The sequence below is a fragment of the Tachypleus tridentatus genome, chromosome 7 (assembly GCF_004210375.1).
Source record: "Tachypleus tridentatus isolate NWPU-2018 chromosome 7, ASM421037v1, whole genome shotgun sequence".
Classification (NCBI taxonomy): domain Eukaryota; kingdom Metazoa; phylum Arthropoda; class Merostomata; order Xiphosura; family Limulidae; genus Tachypleus; species Tachypleus tridentatus.
The window spans coordinates 70,951,678-70,972,296 of record NC_134831.1 but is presented as its reverse complement, the minus strand read 5'-3'; the positions used below and the strand labels follow the sequence as shown (position 1 = coordinate 70,972,296).

The 20,619-nt window shown below is 31.7% G+C and overlaps 1 protein-coding gene across 1 annotated transcript in view; it reads right to left on the bottom strand.

The window, feature by feature from the left end:
- The window catches only part of LOC143255936 (uncharacterized), a 55,017-nt gene that overhangs the window by 25,814 nt on the left and 8,584 nt on the right, over positions 1-20,619 (bottom strand). The window contains 5 exon segments of the mRNA XM_076512381.1: positions 757-846; positions 5,740-5,884; positions 6,525-6,762; positions 6,765-6,826; positions 14,383-14,464. Coding sequence (XP_076368496.1) covers positions 757-846; positions 5,740-5,884; positions 6,525-6,762; positions 6,765-6,826; positions 14,383-14,464 — 617 coding nt within the window.

Here is a 20,619-nt window from a genome sequence, read left to right as displayed (position 1 = left end):
TCTCCTCCCCTTTATGGGTTACCACACATGGCAAACATGTGGTTAAATGTTGAGATCCAAGAGTAAAGTTGAAAGCACAGAATATACTCTGGAAGGTCTCCTCACCACATACACCAATCCACACCGAGGGGATTATGTGAAGGGATAAAAGTTCTTTCAATAAGTTGGAACATAGGCAAAAGCTTTCACCTGTAGTCCTATCTTAAAGTTCTAAGGAAAGGCAAGTATCATAGTCTGAGCATACAAGTATTAGCTGATTTTTTAGTTTCCTATACACTATAACATTTTATAAGAAGTATTTTTGCACACACAAAGTTATTTTCCACCTAAAATTTTTTTCTTTAATGTCTGTTACACAGAAAAATAATAAAAATATATTCATTACAAAAAAATGCTTATTTATAACCATTTAGTTAAAAAAGCACAACTACAAATTTATGAAAACCATTATTTTTACAGTAACAATAACTCCAGTAATTTATACAAACTACTTTTAATTAAACTGTTCTTTTAATAGCTAGACATACTGCTGCAACTTTTATTTAACTTGGGAATTCTATGTACTTTTGCCAATCCCTTATGATTGGTATGTTAACTTTAAGATCTGACATAGGATGAAATAAATGTAACAGTAAAAAATATTAGCAACAAATAGAAGGTCTGAAGGAAAAAAACAAACAGTCCAACATAAAAAGATGTGTTATATCAAAGTCATAACCTTTTATATCATGACCATTACTATAAGTTATTACCTACCTGATTGCTGTATGATTCAGGAGCAAGTTTCTTATACAAAGGAGCAACTTTTGTAGCTAGTTCTTGAAGCTTGTTTTCTAATTCTTCTTCCTGATTAATTATTAGGTAAAATTAGTATGTTTAAAGAAAATGACAGGTGCTCTCAAATACTCTGAACTACACGTGCTTGTTCTATAAATAAACTTTTACAAAACAAGATACTGTTTTATTTATTGACTAAACTAACCTTTATACATTTACCTGATTAATAAAAAGATATTTACAGCTAGTTCAAATCAAAATTCTCAATTAAAAAAAAACTTTCATACACATAAAACTTGCTTTAAAACAAACCTTAAATTAATAAGTATGCAAAAAATTAAAAATCACCATCTTGATTTAGCACTACAGTAATATATATATACAACAAATAACAAGTAAAAGCAAGACCTGGGTTAAATTTAATAAGTGATAGAAAAGTTTAGACAAATATAACCTTTCCTCCAAAACTCACCTTTCTGTTTTGCTATTTTTTCCTTGTTGAGAAATTAAACACAGAATATTAGCAACGAAAAATTATCAGCTCAAAAATGTATTTGTAAATAAACTAATTAGTGAGTACAATCTTATAAGAGAACCAACTGATTTATATGGCATGTAATAATAGTTGAAAATCATTCCCAAACTCATGAAGAACACAATCTAGTATTTGTTTGTAAAGTTTGAAACTGTAGGCTATCCAAAATAGAGCATAAACTAAAGAGAAAGAGAAGTATAAACTGAAAGAAATGGTGGACCAATGACAAGAAGAACTTAAGCTTTTACATTCAATGGATATAGTAGATAATAATGACTTTCTAAAAGTTAAAAACAGTATTATTAGGACTAGTATCAGTACATTTAATTGTAATTAGCAGTTTCTATTAAGTATCAGATTGTAGCATTAAGATTATGCAAATAAGGAACTAAGATTAAATAAAACCAAAAGGGAGAACAAGAGATTAGAATGAAAAACGTATTGAAGGTTATAGCTATAAGTGATTCTTTTGTATCATGTGAAAATAGGATAGTTTGTAGAGTAAATAGAGAGAAAATAATTATGTTATCAGAGTCAGGAGAAAAGAGTATAACTGACTCATTGCTAGCACCAATGTTATCTTTGTTGTACACAAAGGTTAATGATAGAGGGAAGGTTAGGTCAGAGGAGTTATTTGATAAGTACAAAACATTACAGCTTGTTGTTTTTACATTACTGGTGGGAACTTTGTTTTGAAAATCTGACAAAAGATGCTTTGCAGAGTCATTAAATACGGTTGATATTTTGCTGGATAGTCAACATAGTTTCACTATTGGGAATATTTTACCTTACAAATCTTTTTACATTCTTTAACTATTTTACCGGTTATGTAAAAGAGAGTAAGTGTCAGGATTTGGTGTATTTTTAGTTTCCAGAAAGCACTTGACAAGATGCTATATGAAAGGCTTGTGAAAAAATGACCTCTATAGATATTGAAGATGAATCAGCTGAATGACTCAAAAATATACTGCATAAAGAAAGGAGGAGGTTATTTTAAGTAGAGTTGAATCAAACTGGATTAGTGTCACATGGTATCCAGTTATTAGGACCTTTGCTCATTTTTGATTTACATCAATCACAAACATGAAGAAATGGTTAACAAACTGTTTAAATGTTCTTATGATATTAAGGTCTTGGATGTTCCTGGTTGAGAGAAAGATACTCCTGCTTTATAAAAGAATTTAGGCAATTTGGTAATTTAAGTGAATAAATGTCAACAGGCTGTTAACTATGAGAAATGCAAGCTAATGCTTGTGGATTCTCATAACTATATATATAAAATTTTAATGTTGTTCTGGTTGATTAGTCTCTTAAGCCATCCAAGCATGCTGTTGCTAATGGTTTAAGAAATATGAATTTAACCTGCATTTACAGAATTATTAAAAACAATCTTAGAGATATTATAATTTAACTGCATAGGTAAATATACATTTGGAGTACTGTCTTCTGTTTTGAGCTCTTTACCTTTGGAAAGGCATCAAATGAGGATTACTAGAATGATACCTGAGATGGAAAGACAGTCACACAAGACCAGCTTAAGTTCTTTAAAATGGTTTTCTCTTGAAATAAAAAAAGATTTAGGAAATATGATTGAGGTTTTTAAGATGGTTAAAAGAATTGATAATGTTGCTGCATCAATATTTTTTCTTACTTCACTGTGTTAATTTTACACTAGGGAACACAAGTACAAATTTTGGCAGGATAAGAGTCATCTTTAATAAGGTAACAAGTGTTTGGAATGGGTTATCTTCAGAAGTGGTGGATGCAGAAAATTTATGGGAAAACTTGATAAATATATGAAAGATTAAGGCTAGCTTTCATGGTTTGCTTAGGCCTAAAGAGCAAACTGCATAATATTGGGCTACAGAAGAAAGGATTTATTATAATTTAAAATTCATGTCTCTTACTGATCAAATAATCTTTAACTAATATGTTGTTAATATATATTTTAATTACCTAAAATTAAGCTATTTTATACAAATCTCAGATTATATATTATCAAACAATGCCTAGCCAATTAACACTACAACCGAAAACAAAAATATTTATTTAATAATTAAGGGTACCCAAATGATGATTCATCTATTTTAATCATTATGAGTTCCTAGTTTTTTTGTGTGCTGTTTTATTAGATTATGTGCTATGCATCAGCATATTTTGTAAATTTGGCCTCATACTTAATGCAGTTGATCACTATTCACTTTTAATATAAAGGAACAAGCATATATTTCAACATATTTTTGTCATAACTAAATTTATGTATGAAAAACATATCTGTTTGTCTACAAGTGCATTTTTTTAAGCTTGCAAGTGAAGTTTGAAGCAACTCAAAACTCACCTCACCTCACTCAAGGTACCCTATATAAGGCTGTTATGTGAAACTATGCATTCTTCATTTATTCCCAAAATAAACACCAACATGGATCTTTTGCAGCTTATTTTGTCAGTGTGTACCTTCATCTTATGCATCCAAGCAGTCAGGCACCATCTGACAGAGATGGCCAGGGCAGTCCAGATGCTGGAGGGTTGCACAGTGCATCGTTATGTCACCAAGTGTTATCAATCAACTTTGGTAATGCCACCAGGAGACGAATTCTTATGGCAGGATACCAGGTCAAGACTGTCATTGCTGCACAACAGCCAGAGAGGACCCTCACATTGTGACTACTGCTCTGCAGGACAGGTTAGCTATGGCTCGGGCATTACAAAATGATCTTCAGCATTCTGCTGGAACCCATATGTCAACCCAAACAGTTTGCAATCGTCTGCACGAAGGACGCCTTAGGACCAGACAACCTGAAAGAGACATTATTCTGACACACGACACTGTGCAGCCAGGTTGGAGTTTGCTTGTCAGCACCTGGACTGGGAACTTCATCAATGGACCACCAAGCTGTGGACAGACGAGAGCAGGTTCACTGTGTCTCATGATGATGGACGTGCAAGAGTATAGAGATGCCAAGGGTAGTGATTTTCTGCCTGTAACGTTGTGCAAGTTGATGCTTATGGAGAAGGTTCTGTAATGGTCTGGGCAAGCACATGTTTGGGTGGCCACATGGACTTACTCATACTCAACAAAGGTGCTCTGAATGCACAACGATATAGAGACGAAATTCTGGAACCCATTGTAAGGCCTTTTGCTGGTGCTGTCAGTGTTGGGTTTTTTCTCATGCAGGTTAACAAGCAAGTGCATGTCACCAGACTGTGTATGGACTTCCTAGACGAGGAAGGAATAGAGACTTTTGAGTGGCCCACCAGATCTGCAGATTTAAATCCGATTGAACACAGTTGGGATATGTTGTCGAGGCATGTCAGTGAACACCAGCACCCTCCTCAGAATGTACAGAAACTCTGACAAACCCTGGTAGACGTGTGGGCTGCCATACCCCAAGATAACATCAACAGATTGATTCAAAGTATGCCAAATCAGTGTCAAGAGTGTGTCACAGCCTGTGGAGGTAACACTAGATATTGAATGTTTCAAATATTTCTTGAATACATGCATGTAAACTGTTTAAGGTATTGTTTCATATGAGATATCAGTTTTGATGATAATGGTCATTTTTAAAAATTTTATTTCTCCATGTTTTACCATTCATCACACATTAAAGAATGGATACAGATGGAACTGAAATGAGGCAAATTATCTAAAAAAATAAAAATATTATGACATTTGGAACATTGAGATAAATTATATAATAAAATGTATTTGTTCCTTTAATTTTTGAGCAGTTTATATATATAGATACTGTTCATTTATTTTTGATCAGAAATTATTAAATTAAATTATTTACATCTTCTCACTCTGACACTCCACAATCATCTGCCAGGAAACCAAGGCATTAATGTGATAAAAGGTTAACAGAATGTAAAAAATAAAAGGTAACAATAATATACAAGTTTGGACATAGAAACAAATAAGGCAAGTCAAAATTGCATGAAAATATACAGCAACTTGGAGGATTATATATAAATTTGAAAAATCAGAAAAGAGGCTATATAGTAAAAGAAAAAAAATTGTACCCTTTACATATACACACACTTACCTGTACTAATCACATAATATTTAGCCTAAGTATGACATGCAGTTCAAATAGAAATAGTTAGAGGCAAATGAAACATTATTCTTAATCTCAATTACAATAACCTTTACTACTAAAAATACCTTGCAACATAATTTACTAAGATGCATGTATCATGGGTGTACTGATACCAACTGATAGTAAGAATCTGTGAATCTTCTTTGTGAAACCTGTACCAACTTTTCTCTTCTAGTGCCTTCCACATTTTACTACCAAAATTGCAACACTTATCAGCAATTTATTAGTGTTAGTTTCAAGTCCTGTATGTTTCTAGCCTACAAAGTAATGCTATTATGACATATCTTGTTGAAAACAAATAAATAAATATTGCATATTGCTACATACCTCTTTCTGCTCAGATAGTTTAAACTTTCTGGCAACTTTACTTCTTGCAAACTTACAACCATTGTAGTACATACTCCATGAACAACCAAAGGAAAACGATGATCCGCAAGTATCTGGATCAAGTCCTTGACAAACACAGTTTCTTCTGCAATTGAATTTATTTCAAGTATAAGTGACACTGCATTTTAGTGTGCAATATAGTTTAAAATAATGTTTCTACTGTATAATATAGTTGATGTACAAGCATATTTTTTTTCTCTCAAGCAGTGCAAAACAGCAGTACAATACAGAATAAATCTGTGTTAATGCTCATTTCTTTATTTAGTTGGCAAACATTTATTCTATATTTCAAACTCAGAGCTCGTTTATTAGATGGTATGAATCAGTAACTTAAATTTTATTTTTAGTTGTTTGAAAATGAAACACTTGGTGTACATATATACAGCTGATATTTTCTAATGGTAATTAATATAAAAGAGCTAATGCTGAACTTTGTAAAACTTGTTCATATTACAGCAAAACCACAGTGGGTTATCTGCAAAGAACTAATAAAAAGAAATATGGAATAATCACATTCACAATTTCTTTTCATATATATGACTATGATCACAGTTTTTGTGACCTAGCTTGGAAAAATATTCATAAATATCTGCACTACTTCAGGTAACATTTACAGAGATCGGATTTGATTTTCTTCTTAATCACTTATACAACAATTAATGGATTAGAGTTGTAATATTTATAAGAAACACTATCATGTTTTAAGTTAACAAAGACATACTCACACTTCATTCATACCACAACGTCTTTGTGTTGGTAATCCAAAATTCACAGTTTTGTGCACTACAGTGTCATAAAGCTCATCAGCCATCTTGGATGGTACCCCTTCCCAGGCTACAATTAAAATAATGATGAATGACGTATCACACTTATGACCTTCTCGATGTCGAACTAATGCCAACAATTTTTCCTCAGGACTTGATCGCCGTATAATACACTTGCTCATTGGACAACCTTGAGGGGTCTTCCTTCTTTCCCTGTATAGACAACCTTCTCTATTCTCACTGCCTTTCCCCTCTGTCCAAGTCTATAAAAATAAAAAAAATTCACAAACCATACTTAAAGATAGCACATGCATCAATAAACAAACTTGATATTATAACAGGCAAATAAAAATACTTCATAACTTAATCAAACACAGAAAATATGAAAATCCAGTTTTTAACACTAATATTTTAGTAATTTCTTTAGGAGCAAAACAAATATGATTTCATAACCATATTGTTAAAATTACACAACACAAGTTTCCAGAAAAGAAGAGTGGACAATATAACAAGCTGACTAAATTTATAGATTTTTCTTCATCATAAAACATACATGCTATGTTTTAAATCATCATCCAAACTAAAAAAAATACAATGCATTTTAAAAACATATTGGGACAGCCTAACAATTATCTTTTAAAATGTTTTACTACACAAGAATTATTTTCCCTCATGAAAGTAATGTCAATTACACTGCACAACAATTTTTTTGAAAAGTTTTGCTTCCTGAAAAGTTTTTGCTGATTGTGACAGGTAACTGGTGGGTATGCACAAATATAGTTTTGGTTTTGCTTCATCATGTTCAAACTCTGAGAAATAGACAGTTAACTGTTTACCAGCAATAACATATTTAATTGTGTTTATGTTTCTAACATGCTATTAAGTTCAACATAATTAAAAGTGTTTTGTTCCTGATTTTTGTTTGTATTCAATGTACAGTGCATCAAGTTGCAGTGTTCAACAGTAGTCAGCAAGCATTGACGGATTCCAGTTGCCCTGATATCGTTTTTCCATTGTAGCAAAACTGAAGATTTTGATGAAATGGTTCGTGATTTGGATATGATTTTTGTGATCAGCAGCCAAAAATCTATAAGGAACACCCAACAGTGGTCAAAAAGCAAAAACTTTGTTGTGCAGTGTTATTTACCATATCCCTCAATTATTGAAATTGGATAATAACAGAAAAATTGCTTTTAATCAAAGCAATGTGAACTAGCCAATTTTTACCTGTTAATCTTAAACTTTTTAAGCCCATTTATTTATTTGAAACAAACTCAGATTAATTTTCAAGGTTTATTTTAAAAGACTGTACTTTAAATGTTAATTAAATGCTAGAAAAACTATAGCATGCTATAATTTCTTGGTTATTTTACTCTGAACTGAAGTTAATTTTTAAATGTTTATTGAATGCACTTTAAAACTAATATGTATTGACTTAATTAAACTGATATTCAGTTAAGGATTAAATATTTTTCCTTTAAAAAATAAAATGACATTTATCTAATTGCATGAGGTTATTATTTTAAAAAATAAAAGGCTTGAGCCTCTGAAATGCAAATGTTCACATGTAGCTAATGAGATGACTAAACTGTGTTGATGCAATAAACTTATTATGAAGATCTGAGAGTTTTGGAATTACTTAAACATTTCTAAATTGAATATAAAAGCAGATATTATAGTACATCATATTACAAAACAAGAGAAAAAATATGGTATTAAAGTAAGCAAGTGGTGAAATGTAATGGTCATATGCTGTGGAATACAACAGGTGTTCACCATTAAAGAACTGAACTTTAACAGTCAAGCACCTGTAAATAATATATTAACATTTCATAGAATGAAGCATCTGTCTTCATTAAACTTAAAATCTTTAGTTTTATAAAAGCAGAAATATTAAATAAATACAAAGAACAAAAGTTAATTTTATAGGGTCACTACTGTTTCCAAAGCACTAGAAAATCATTTTTGTTTGAATGCTTAGGATCTAGCAGGAAAGCAAGTCATGGTTATTACATCTCGTGTATTGTCGATATTTAAAGACATTGATCTGGAGACAAATATAACTTTCTAAACTGCTCGTGTTTCTTTAATAAAAATACAGAGAAATGATTACTTTAAAATTCTGGAAGTGACTTCCAAAAGACTCTATGTAACTGAAAATAATTTTGCAATTGTAACTGTGATGAATACAAATTGGAGTATATCATAATTTATTTACCATTAGACTACAAATTTCTTTTTTAATATACATGGTGTTTTAACCATTAAAAAGTGTTGTTCTTTATCTTACATATATGTTCTATCCTGTACATACATTTTACTTAACCATAAGTCTGCATTCTTGACCAAATAGTTGCTATACACAATTTTTTCTTAACCATACATAAATATTCTTCATTGTATGCAAACTCAGTAAATAAATACTTTCTTTTTCAACTTCTTGTGAGAAAACAAACAAATAAATTTCTTGGGTGTTTAACTTTTTCTTGGAAATTGATTAAGACATCTTGAAAAACATGTGTCATAGCAATGAGGGTGTTACACTTATATGTAGAGTTTGCTGGTTGGAGGATAAGTTGGAGGTTATCCTAACTATAGTTGAGGAAATAGATAAAGAGAAGTGTAAACAGTGAAAAATAACAGCAGGACTTCAAAAAGAGCTTAAGCTTTTACATGCATTGGTGATATTAGTCAAGATTAACAATAACATTCAGGAATTTATAAATAGTAGTATTATGGTTAAAAGTAGTGAAGACCCTATTCTGTTGAGCAACAGATTTCAGTCCTTGACTTATGTAGATGAGGAACTACTACTGAAGGGAGGGAAACCAATAGGAACAGAGAAGGATGTGGATTATGAACTTAAAGAGGTTATAGGTGATTCCTTGACATGGTATGTGGATTGAATAATCTGTGGGTAAATAGGGGGAAAAGAGATTATGCTACTCTGGAGCACAGGTGGAAAACATAACTGATAGATCACGAGATATCTAATGAAGAGAAATGGCAATAATATAAGAAAGAGTAAGTCAAAGAAGTTAATTAATAAGTAGAAAGGGTTGATAAAAGCATTTAAATATAATGGTCATAAATTAATTTATCAAAAATACTGCCAAGAATTAATTGTGGAAATTTTGAGTAGGTCACTAGGGTTAAGTGCTAGGCTCATATTAATGTCAGGATGAGCAGGTCAGTTGGTTGGACTTGTGGGATCAGTTCAGTGTAAGAAGAGAACTTTTTGAAATGGATGGTTTACACCTAGTAGGAAAGGGTCTGGCATGTTTGCAAGGTATATTAACTCAGCTGTAAGGGAATTTTCAGGCTGAGACTAGCTAGTGGTGAGAGCAAAGATAAATTAAATTTTAAAAAATTGCAATGTAGAGGAAAGTTTAGTATAGGAAATCAGTATAGAAGTAGTTATAATAATAGGCTTAACTGTTACTATTATAATGCTAGAAATGTAACAAATGAAACAGATGACTTTAGGACACAGGTAGGAATAGAAGGTTTTGATATAATGTGAATAACTGAAGCACAGTTAAATATAGATTACTTTGATAACAGAAATTTCTTTGAAATACATTGTTATAGGTTATTTAATAGGGAGTTGCTATATATGTAAAGTGTAAGTTACATCTTGCTGAACTTGAATATATTAAAAATAACAACAAGGACATTGAATCCATTTTGATTTCTGTTAGTGGATATCAAAGGAAAAAGCTCTTATTAGGAATTTGTTACAGCCTACCAGATGAAACTGATGAAATTAGTGAGAAATTTTACAGTGAGATCAAGATTTCAGCTGTTAATGAAGTCATAATTACGAGTGATTTTAATTTTAGAAATATTGAAATGCCACAGTCAAACCACAAGGAAGAAAGGTTTCTGAAAGCTGTTCAAGATGGATTTCTTCACCAACTGGTCAAGGAACCTATTAGAAATAATTCTATTTTAGATTTATTGTTAACTTCTAATATAGAAATGTTTGAGAGGGTAGAAATCACAAAACATCTAGATACAAGTGATCATTGCTTTATTAGATTTCATGTTTTGCTGCACATGAAATATGAAATAATGATACATTAATTCCAATTTTCAAAAAGCAAATTTCAAGGGGACGTAACAAGAATTATATGAATTGGACAACTGAGTGACTTGGAGACATTGAGAAAATGAGAAAAAAAATTTAAATATTCCAAACAAATATATTTCTTACAAAAATGAAAAGAATAGCTACAAGTAAAAAAAAAAAAATCCCAGGTTGGCTCACAAAGGGTAAAAAGATAGCAAACTAAAGAAAAGCAACATAATTTAAAAAAAATTAAACTAATTGGTGTTAGAGAGGATCAAGAAAGTTGGTCAAATGAGAAATTAGGACATCCAAAAGAACATATGAGAAGAATCTGACTGAAAACAAAAATAAAAGTTAGGATTTTTTTAAAGTACAATAAGGTTAAACAAACTGTTAGGATGAGAATAGGACCCTTGAAAGATGACAAAAGAAGGCTTGCATCTGATGATTCTGAAATGACTAGGTTATTACATTTGACTTTTTCTTCAGTTTTTACTAATGAAGACTTAAAAGCAGCATTACCCATCTTAAACAACTGAAAGATGAAAACAAAGTTGAACAAGACAATTGCATAAATTCTGATCTTGTTAAAATAAAATTAGAAAGTTTAAAGAATGATAAGGCTCATGGGCCAGATAATATTTTCCTGAGAGTTTTTAAGGAGGTCAAGTATTGAATATGTGATCCACTTGAGACAATTTTTGTAAGTTCTTGAACAGTGAACAAGTACCAGTAGAATGGAAATTAGCCAATGTTACTCCTATCTAATAAAATATACTTTATAAAGTCATCTTACAAAGTTTAGAATTTTATTGGATAACTAACATGGTTTCATCAAGGGAAAGTCTTGCCTTCCAAATCTTTTGACATGCTTTGAAAATGTTAATGCATATACAGACGAGGTTAAGGGTACAGATTTAGCATATCTGGATTTTCAGAAAACACTTGACAAAATGTGATATAAATGCTTGTAAAGAAATTTATCTCTCTAGGTGTGGGGTATGATCTAACTAGTTGGACAGAAGAATGGCTTGACATAAATGGGGTTCAGTCAAACTGGATTAATATTGCAAGTGGTGGGCACAGTCTTAGGGCCATTGCTCTTTTTGATTTATATTAATAACACAAACGAAGGAATCGTCAATAAATTACTTAAATTTGCAGATAATATTAAGGTCTTGGGTTTTGCTGGATGTGAAAATGATACTGTTTTATAAAAGTATTTATATCATTTAGTGAGTAGGGCAAACAAATGGCAGATTAGTTTTAATTACAATAAATGCAAGATACTGAATGTGGGTTATCACAATTTTAAGTATAATTTGGATTGGAATAACCTTAACTGTGTCATGAAAGAAATGGATCTTGGCATAATGGCTGATCACTTTCTTAAGCTATCCAAGCATTGTGCTGTTGCAAGTGGAAGAACACATAGGATTTTAGGTTGTATTTACAGAAATATTGAACACAAGTATAAAGATGTTATACTTTTATTGTATAAATCACTGGTTAGGCCACATTTGGAGTGCTATGTTCAGTCTTAGACACCTTACCTTAGGAAAGACACTGAATTGTTGAAAAGGATTTAGAGGAGGGTTACTAAAATGGTGCCTGGAATGGAAGGGTTTGTCACTTGAGGAGAGATAAAGATCCTTAAAATTGTTTTCTCTTGAAAAAAGAAATCAGAGAAGATCTGACTGAAGTGTTTAAGATTGTAAAAGAAACTGATAATGTTAAGCATCAACATTTTTATACTGAACAGTAAGAATTACAGAACATAGATAAGGTAGAAGCCATCTTTAGCTAATACAATTTTACTTTAAAAGGGAGGTTGGCCTATGGTATGAGTTGCCTTCAAATGTCACAGAGGCAGTAAATTTGAGTGAGTTTAAAAGAAACTTTGACACATATATGAATGATAAGGGCTGGTTTTAAATTTTTTTTTAAAACAGGTTTAGCTTGACTTTGATAATGGGACAGCTGTAATGGACCGATATGTTCCTTGTTGTCCCTAAACATTACATTATGTTAAATTAATAATAAGAATAAAGCCTGACCTCAAACCCTTCTAGTTTAACCCTTTCATGATGAGTCATGGGTTAAAGACTGTCATTGCATTTGTTGAATTGCATTCAAAATTTTATTGAACTACTATTTTATGAATATATGTCAATAAGTTTGAAACTGTAGATTATAATTCAAACTTTAATACTTTATATGAGTTAATTTCTTAACTTAAAAGTAAATATTAAAAGAACCCATCATATTATATACTACAGTATGTTGATTGTAGCACTGATTAAAAATAGATGTTTGCAATGTCAAAATAAAAAGTATATATAGTTTCATTCAGAATTGAGAAGCTAGAATATAAAATAAGAACCTCATATCTTTTTATTTTGCTGAAATATGGCTTATGTACTGAATCAAACACAGTGACCCCATTCATCCCTTTCCATTTGTTTATAAAAGGTCCCTTATATACTCTTACTACACTATATGATGTGTAAATAACCAATCAACAGCTCAGAATGTCCCCTGGTGGCTTTCTTGGTCAATTTAATCTGTGAAAAGGCTACCCACATTCTTTTGATTCAAGATTTTAAGGAGGAAGGTTGTGTCTTCAGTCTCCTCAAAGTTTCATACTTTTTTTAGACCTAAATACAGCTTAGTTACTAAGCTTAATAGTCATGGTGGAATTCTATGGTATCAGTATAGTTATTTATGATTTTTTTTAGTTATTCAATTGTATACATATGTAAAACAAACTAACAAAAATGTTATTCTCCACATGCAAAATTTTAAAAGGCTTAGCAACTTACGTCCAGCAACAATCAAGTTCAAAGATTATAGCTAGATGAGATAAGTGTTTGCTTTCCTTCTTTATTTATTGTTCTATACTAACTACAATAAATTTCATAACTCATTTCTAAACAGTAATAATCTATACACATATATAATGCATAATAATTTAAATGTTACTGTATAATACATAATACTAGTTAACTAAAACACAGCAAAGAATGGGTCAGTTTTATGTTATTGAACACAGTAAAATGAGTACACATGCACTGCATCAATGCATGTTATGTAATGTCAGCTGGACATGACTAGAAGGTCAATATAATAAAAACATTTATATATATATATATATATATAACACTATAAAACTTAAGCTACTCAGACTAAACATTTGTATTTTCATATTATAATATGTAGTCATTGCACCATGAAAAAATAATTTCCTATTTTTATTTTTTATGGTGGTTATGAGGTCAGCAGTTGACAAACCCAAAATAGGGTATAGAGAATACCATAAAATATGAAGTCTTACTGAAAACAAACATTTGAAATGTATTTAGGAAGTTTTTTAGAGATTACACAAATAATATTTGAGATTTTTGGGACAAAGAATAAAATAATTTTTAATCATATCATGAAATCACTTTGTACTTGAAACAGTAACCAAACAGGCTCAATATTTTCACAAATAAATCTTCAGTAAAAATATTTCATTAAATGACCTTTTTGTGTACAAAAAACTTGTAAGCTTTACTAAACGTCTGTCAGATTTTGAGAAGATATACATAATGGATCAGAAGTTATAGGGTAAATACCTAACATGTGCAAATGTGCATATAAATTCATGTATATTATACTGAGCCCACTGTAAAAGGGTTAACAGGATACCTACACACAGTGGCCATGTAATATATCATCAAATCATATTAGTAAATGAAGGAATACCTGTCTTCTAAAAGATCCCGAATAGCAGTAAGAGAGGGACCAGCACCCAAGTGTGTGTAGTAAGGGGCCTTTTCTTGAACTGCTGAAAATAAGAGAGAAAACAACAATAAACCAGTTATCTGAAATACATGTATGAGAAACAAAATATCTTATTACAAATAAATGTGGAAAACACATTTAATGTAGAGTATGTCAGCTGAAAGTCCTTTATACAAAACATATTTCAATTATAACTGCTAGATTTTTAACTCAATGTTATGACTCAAAAATGTTTGACTGGTAAAACCTAATTCACTTGCTGGTATTGCTTTTGAATCTTAAGTGGTCACTTAAATATGTTTGTTATTTTTTAAACAAGCAAAACTGAAATTCCTATTCTTACCTGTCATTTCACCTAGTACAAAGAAAAATAGCTGGGAGAATTAACATCTGAAAATACACAGTTTTATTTAAAGTAAATAATACACCTTCTACCTTGTTGTCTATTTACCTGAACCTAATTCATGCACTGTGAGCAAAAGTTGGCATGATCCACCATCACTCTTGGCAGGCCCCAACAAGGTAGCCAAAGTTTCATTGTTCAGGGTTGAAATCATAGGACCAATGTATCTAAGTCCCATGTTGGTGGCTAGGGCATTTGGACCACAATATATATATATATATAGACTTGTAAATGAATCCAAATTTGAAGCTATAAAGTGATACATTTCAAGCCACCAGTATTACAACAAGAAAGCAAGCAACAGTAACGTTGATAAAGCTTCTTTCTCCTCAACCTAAAAAAGTTTGAAAGGCAGTACTCTCAACTCAAAATGATGGGATTCTGTATGCCATACTTCAACTTGAGGAAACAGAAGTCATCTGGTCTGGAATTATAAGCATTTATCCTCCCTCCAAATCCATATGAGCAAGTTGAATTCTAGTTGTCTCCAGAATTGTGGGGAGGATGTCGAACAAACTGTACTCAACCAAGGACCCAGGATAGGATTGTGATGTATTTACTACTGAAATATTTGGTCTAATATTTAGAAATATATGTAACTTGTATTGTTAAATGGGTATTGCAAAAGTCCTGCCTGCTTTCTAAACTTGTAGAAAATTGTTGAGCCTAAGAATCAACAATGTACAATGCATGTAAAATACTAGTGATTGCCAGTATTACTGCCAGCTAGATTTTCAAGAATCTCACAACTATGTATAAAAGGTAAACATCTCAACACGAGCAGAAACATTTTAATAATATTACTGGTTTGCTACAGTTAGTATACTATAAACCTTGGATGTTATAACTATGATAAACACTTTTTAATTTGGAAAACTACAGACATTTGGCCAGAAACATTTATATATTTCAAACATTACAAACCATTCAACTTCAGACATTACTATTTCTATGAAGACATTGTATAACTTCAGCTCTGAGAAACTTATGTGAGACTAAACAAAGATAGCTAGCATTCCCACAAAGTGAAGTGTATCAATGTATGAATATAGAATTACTTCACTCTCCATGAATCAATAAAAAATACAATTCCAGACCAGATATAAGACTCAGTATTGTCTATAAGCATGTAAAACTGTTGTATATAAATTGTTATTTGTCATAACTATTTGTAATAACTTATTTATAAATTGTATTGTTGCTTGTATATTACAATGTACTTGTGTTAAGAGTCAACAGTGTGTATCAATCTTGTAGGCAAATATCATAAATTTCACACATATTAACATTTAATTAGATTCTAAATTAAAATGAAAACTTCCAGCTATTTGAAATCATAATTTATAACGTATGTAACATAAATAAATTACAGACTATCCGAAATAAATTATAGTATGTAACAGAACCACTTTACATTTATAATTACAAGGAGACAATGAATAAGGTGCTGAACAAATTTTGATCAAAAAGGATCACACTCAACCTAACCAAATAGCTGAGTGTCACATCTGAACTATATTATAAGTAGGATACTGCATAGTGTGATGCGTCTCCTACCAATAGTTTGGGGAAAAACATTTATGGTCCTGGGTAGAAGGGCCTACAACTTTGCCGCCTTCTCCTGGTGTGGTAAGGACTTCCTAGTTCCACTATTAGAATGTGGGAAAGAGTAATGTATGTTGGGGTGTCCTGAAGGACAATGCTCTGGAAACAAATTCCCTAACTTTTTAAAAGCAAACCCATCATAATATATACAATCCAATTAGCAATAGAGGTGGGTACATTCTCCTTATGCTTTACTCACAATCATCCATGAGTGGTGGTCCAACATAAGAGTACTACCAGCTAGTCTGTTTCTCGGTGGTCTTATAGTACATCTCATTCCTACACAGCCTGAACTGAGTAAGTGATAATTCACATTTAGAAATTAATGTTAATGTATGTCCAATTTGCAATACTTGCCAACAAGATTAATACACACAGTTTTTCTTTTTTTAAACACAAATATACTTTAATATACAAACAGTAATACAACTTATATTAATGATTATTACAAATAAAGATGTATGTACAGAAGTTTTACAAACTTGCAAACAAAAAGTTTCTAAAAATTTCAGCTTGCACAATTAGATTGATGATACATTAGTGTTTGCACACACACACACATTGTTCATTCTTACACTTAAGAATCTTCTACAGTTTTAGTCAACAGGCAAGAATTTTATAATAGATTTAACAGAATAAGTTATGCGCACTTCTAAATATAAATTTAACTTAAACAAACATCATTAGAAAAGATTTATAATAATAAATCCATCATACCTTGCAGTTAGATAATTTGTAACTAAGATATATATATATATATTGAGAACAATACATTAAATATATTGTTAAAGAATTATAAAGCTTCAATAGCCATGACAATATGTAACACAATCAACACAAATAACCTTATGATCATGAAATTATATAGCATGTGAAAGTACATCAGCACAAATGTTGTCAACCCCTTTGACATGCATTATCTTCAAATCATATTCTTGTAATGATAAACTCCAATTTAACAGTCTTCCGTTTCAGCCCTTCATTGAATTCAAAAACATCAACCAGTTATGACTGGTGTAAATCACAGTAGGTTGTTATGATACAGATACATACACAATGAAAAGTTTGAAAGCTAACATTAAAGCCAATGTTTCTTTTTCCACAATTATTTTGGTGACAGTTAAACTTTTCAGAAAACTAACAAACAGGGTGTTATAAGCATCTGAGTCAAAGAAACTGTCATCAGTATCAGAAGAACACTCAATGGCTAAAATATTTTTGAATGTATCTTCGATGTGATAGGGTTTCAACATACTGACATGACACGATTAGCAAGCCTTTCAACATTTAGGTGCTTTTACAATATACCATATAGTTCCAAATAATAATATAGTCCTGAATAATAAGTGCAGGGTAAAAAAAAAGTGCATATACCTTTTTAAATTGAATCTTTGGTAATAATAAACACAATGTAATATTAATTTTACCAACCATCTAAGCAAACTGGCTAGTTATGGACTAGTAACCTGCCACTTTCCTACACTTTCTTGACCAGAACAGAACTCGCACTCTTCAGCCTTGTGGTCATAAATGTTTTCATTTTAGCCTTTAAATTTTCTTGAGCCAATTCATAATCACATAAGAAGTTGAACCAAAATTTAGAAAAGTAATCCAGTAGATGCATTTCTTCTGAGTCATCTTATAACCATTGTTCCTTCAGCAACTCTAATGGACTATGCACTGAATGGCCAAACATCAACTCAAATGGGCTAAACCCTAATAATTCCTGAACCAACTCACAAAAGCAACTAACAATAAATTAAGACCTTCATTCCAATCGTTCTTGTTATTGTGACAGTATTTCTGCATCATATTTTCCAAGATATAATGGAATCTCTCAAGAACACTTTGCAGTTCTGGATGGTATGCATTGGATTTGATCTGTTTAGCACCAAGCTGGTAAACAACTTATTGAAACAACCCAGATATAAAATTTGATCACTGATCAGACTGAATTTCTTTGGGCAAGCCAATAAAAGTAAAGAAATTAATTGAAGCCTTAGAAATTTTTTGGCTAGAATGTTTCTCAAAGAGATAGCTTCATGGACTTGAGTGAATGCTCACATGATAGTCAACAAAGACTGGCTCCCTGATCGAATTTCTGGGAAAAACCAAACAAAGTCAATCCAAAAGCTGGGATAGGTTTCAAAGAAGAATGAGGAATATTCTGATTAGGTTTTCCAATCAGCTGACAGGTATGACAAGTTGTACAAAACAGAGAAACATCTTGCCTAAATTTTGGCCAAAAGAAATATGTCAAAGTTTTGTCACACATCTTGTTGACACCTGAAGACTTCAGAATCATATACTTTTGAAACAATGATTCATTTGGTAAACTATAGATAGCCTAGTTATTTGAAGATGGCACATCTGGTGGTCTCCATTTCCTCATATTCACCTCATTTTTGAAAAAAATAACCATTTCAAACATTGTCCAGTTCATATTTTGGAAATACATATTTAAATAGTGAAGAGATCAGTGAATCCTTTTTCTTGCTCAGTGATCACTTCTCTTTTAGCAAACAGAATTTCACCAGGTGAACTAGATCCCTCATGTGCATCATTGTAACTCACATGGTACATGAAGCTATAAGCTCAAACAGATGTCAAGAGCAATATCCTGGTTATGTAACTAAAATAATCTTTTAAGGTGAAGGACCCAAAGTGATTTGAGGAAACCACAGAGCACTGAGGACTCGAATAATTTTCGTCTCTTCAAGTATTTAAAAATAGCCAATAAGGCCACCTTACAGAAGGCGATTGTGGATGATGCTAAGCACTTGTAAAAGAGCCAGAAGAAAAACATGCTTGGTTAGCATGTCTGGATGGAGTGAGTTGAAATTCTTTGTAATACACAAATGTTGATGCATGTCCCATTTCTGTTGATAAATGTCTATCATAAGACTATGCAGAGAGTGATGCATGATACTTTTTCTCTTAAGATATCACCCTCTAAACAACAGGAATGTTTAAAACGATGTTTAAGGAAGCCTCATTATCTGTCCACAAGCAATGGAACAAATGAGGCAGACAAGGCATAGCTGTCCCTCGATGTAACTGAGCAATAATAAACCTTCCTGCATGGACCTCAACATAAGGGGACAGAGAGAGAACTGGGCATTCTCCCTAAGACCCTTCCACCCTATAGGAAGGTGCAGACTCAAAAGCAACTGGAGAAAGACTCAAAACATCATATAACTGATAATCAACTAAAAAATAGAAGCTGGCGATAGCTGATCCAAACTGGCCTCAGGCTGACAGAGTAAAGGAAGACACTGGAAAAAGCAAATTTAATTATCTCCAGAATGACTAAAATTGCCCACAACTGCAGCTTTGAAGCCCCCTGAAGAAATACCACCGACTGAATATGTCTCTGTCTCACAAAGAATATGGTCACGGTCAGCCTCAACTGAGAATGACTCCTTCCATGATTTTTGAGCAATGTTAGATATCAAAGGTGGGATATGAAAGCTCTGATTTGCTTCTGTACCAGAAACAGAAATCCAAAAGTTCATGCTGGATATTTCCTTTTCTTTTCTTTTTTTTACAAAAACTAAATAGGTAACATGTAGAATGCTCAAAGTATCTCTTATGTTCATAGTACAGAAAAAGCTAATAGTGAACACTTTGTCAAGAAGATGTGATAATATTATCTAAATAAGGTGCTTAAATACAGTACTAGAATAGAGGGTGCATTATCATAAGAGAAGAGTGTCACAAGACAGATATTGCACAAGGTAATTACACTGGGAATAAAAAAAAGCTGGAGTAAACAAGAAAAATCAGACCAATGCTTAAATTGCCAAAGGAAGGAAACCCTAGTATTTGAGTAATAGCTATAGTGTGAGTGGAACTAAGTAAGTTTTGAAAATCTTGAAATGGGATTTTTACATAGAGGATTAAACTGCAGGCCATTTTTGGAGTTCTCCAAATTTGAAAAGTTAAAAATTTCTCTTAAACAATGCTACAAAGAAATCTGTTTCATGCTTTGAAAAAAGAAAGATGTATGAATAAATTAATAGCTTGTGTAATAGTTTCCAATAGTTTCATTAAATGTTCAGTTAGTTTTTCTAAGAAAGAAAATGAAAAAGTTATTTGTTATAAATCAACCACTAATAAAATAAAGTGTCAAAGTAAACAGCTAGTGGTCATGAATTTATTGGTAGTGGAATATACAGGGCTCAGGGTTT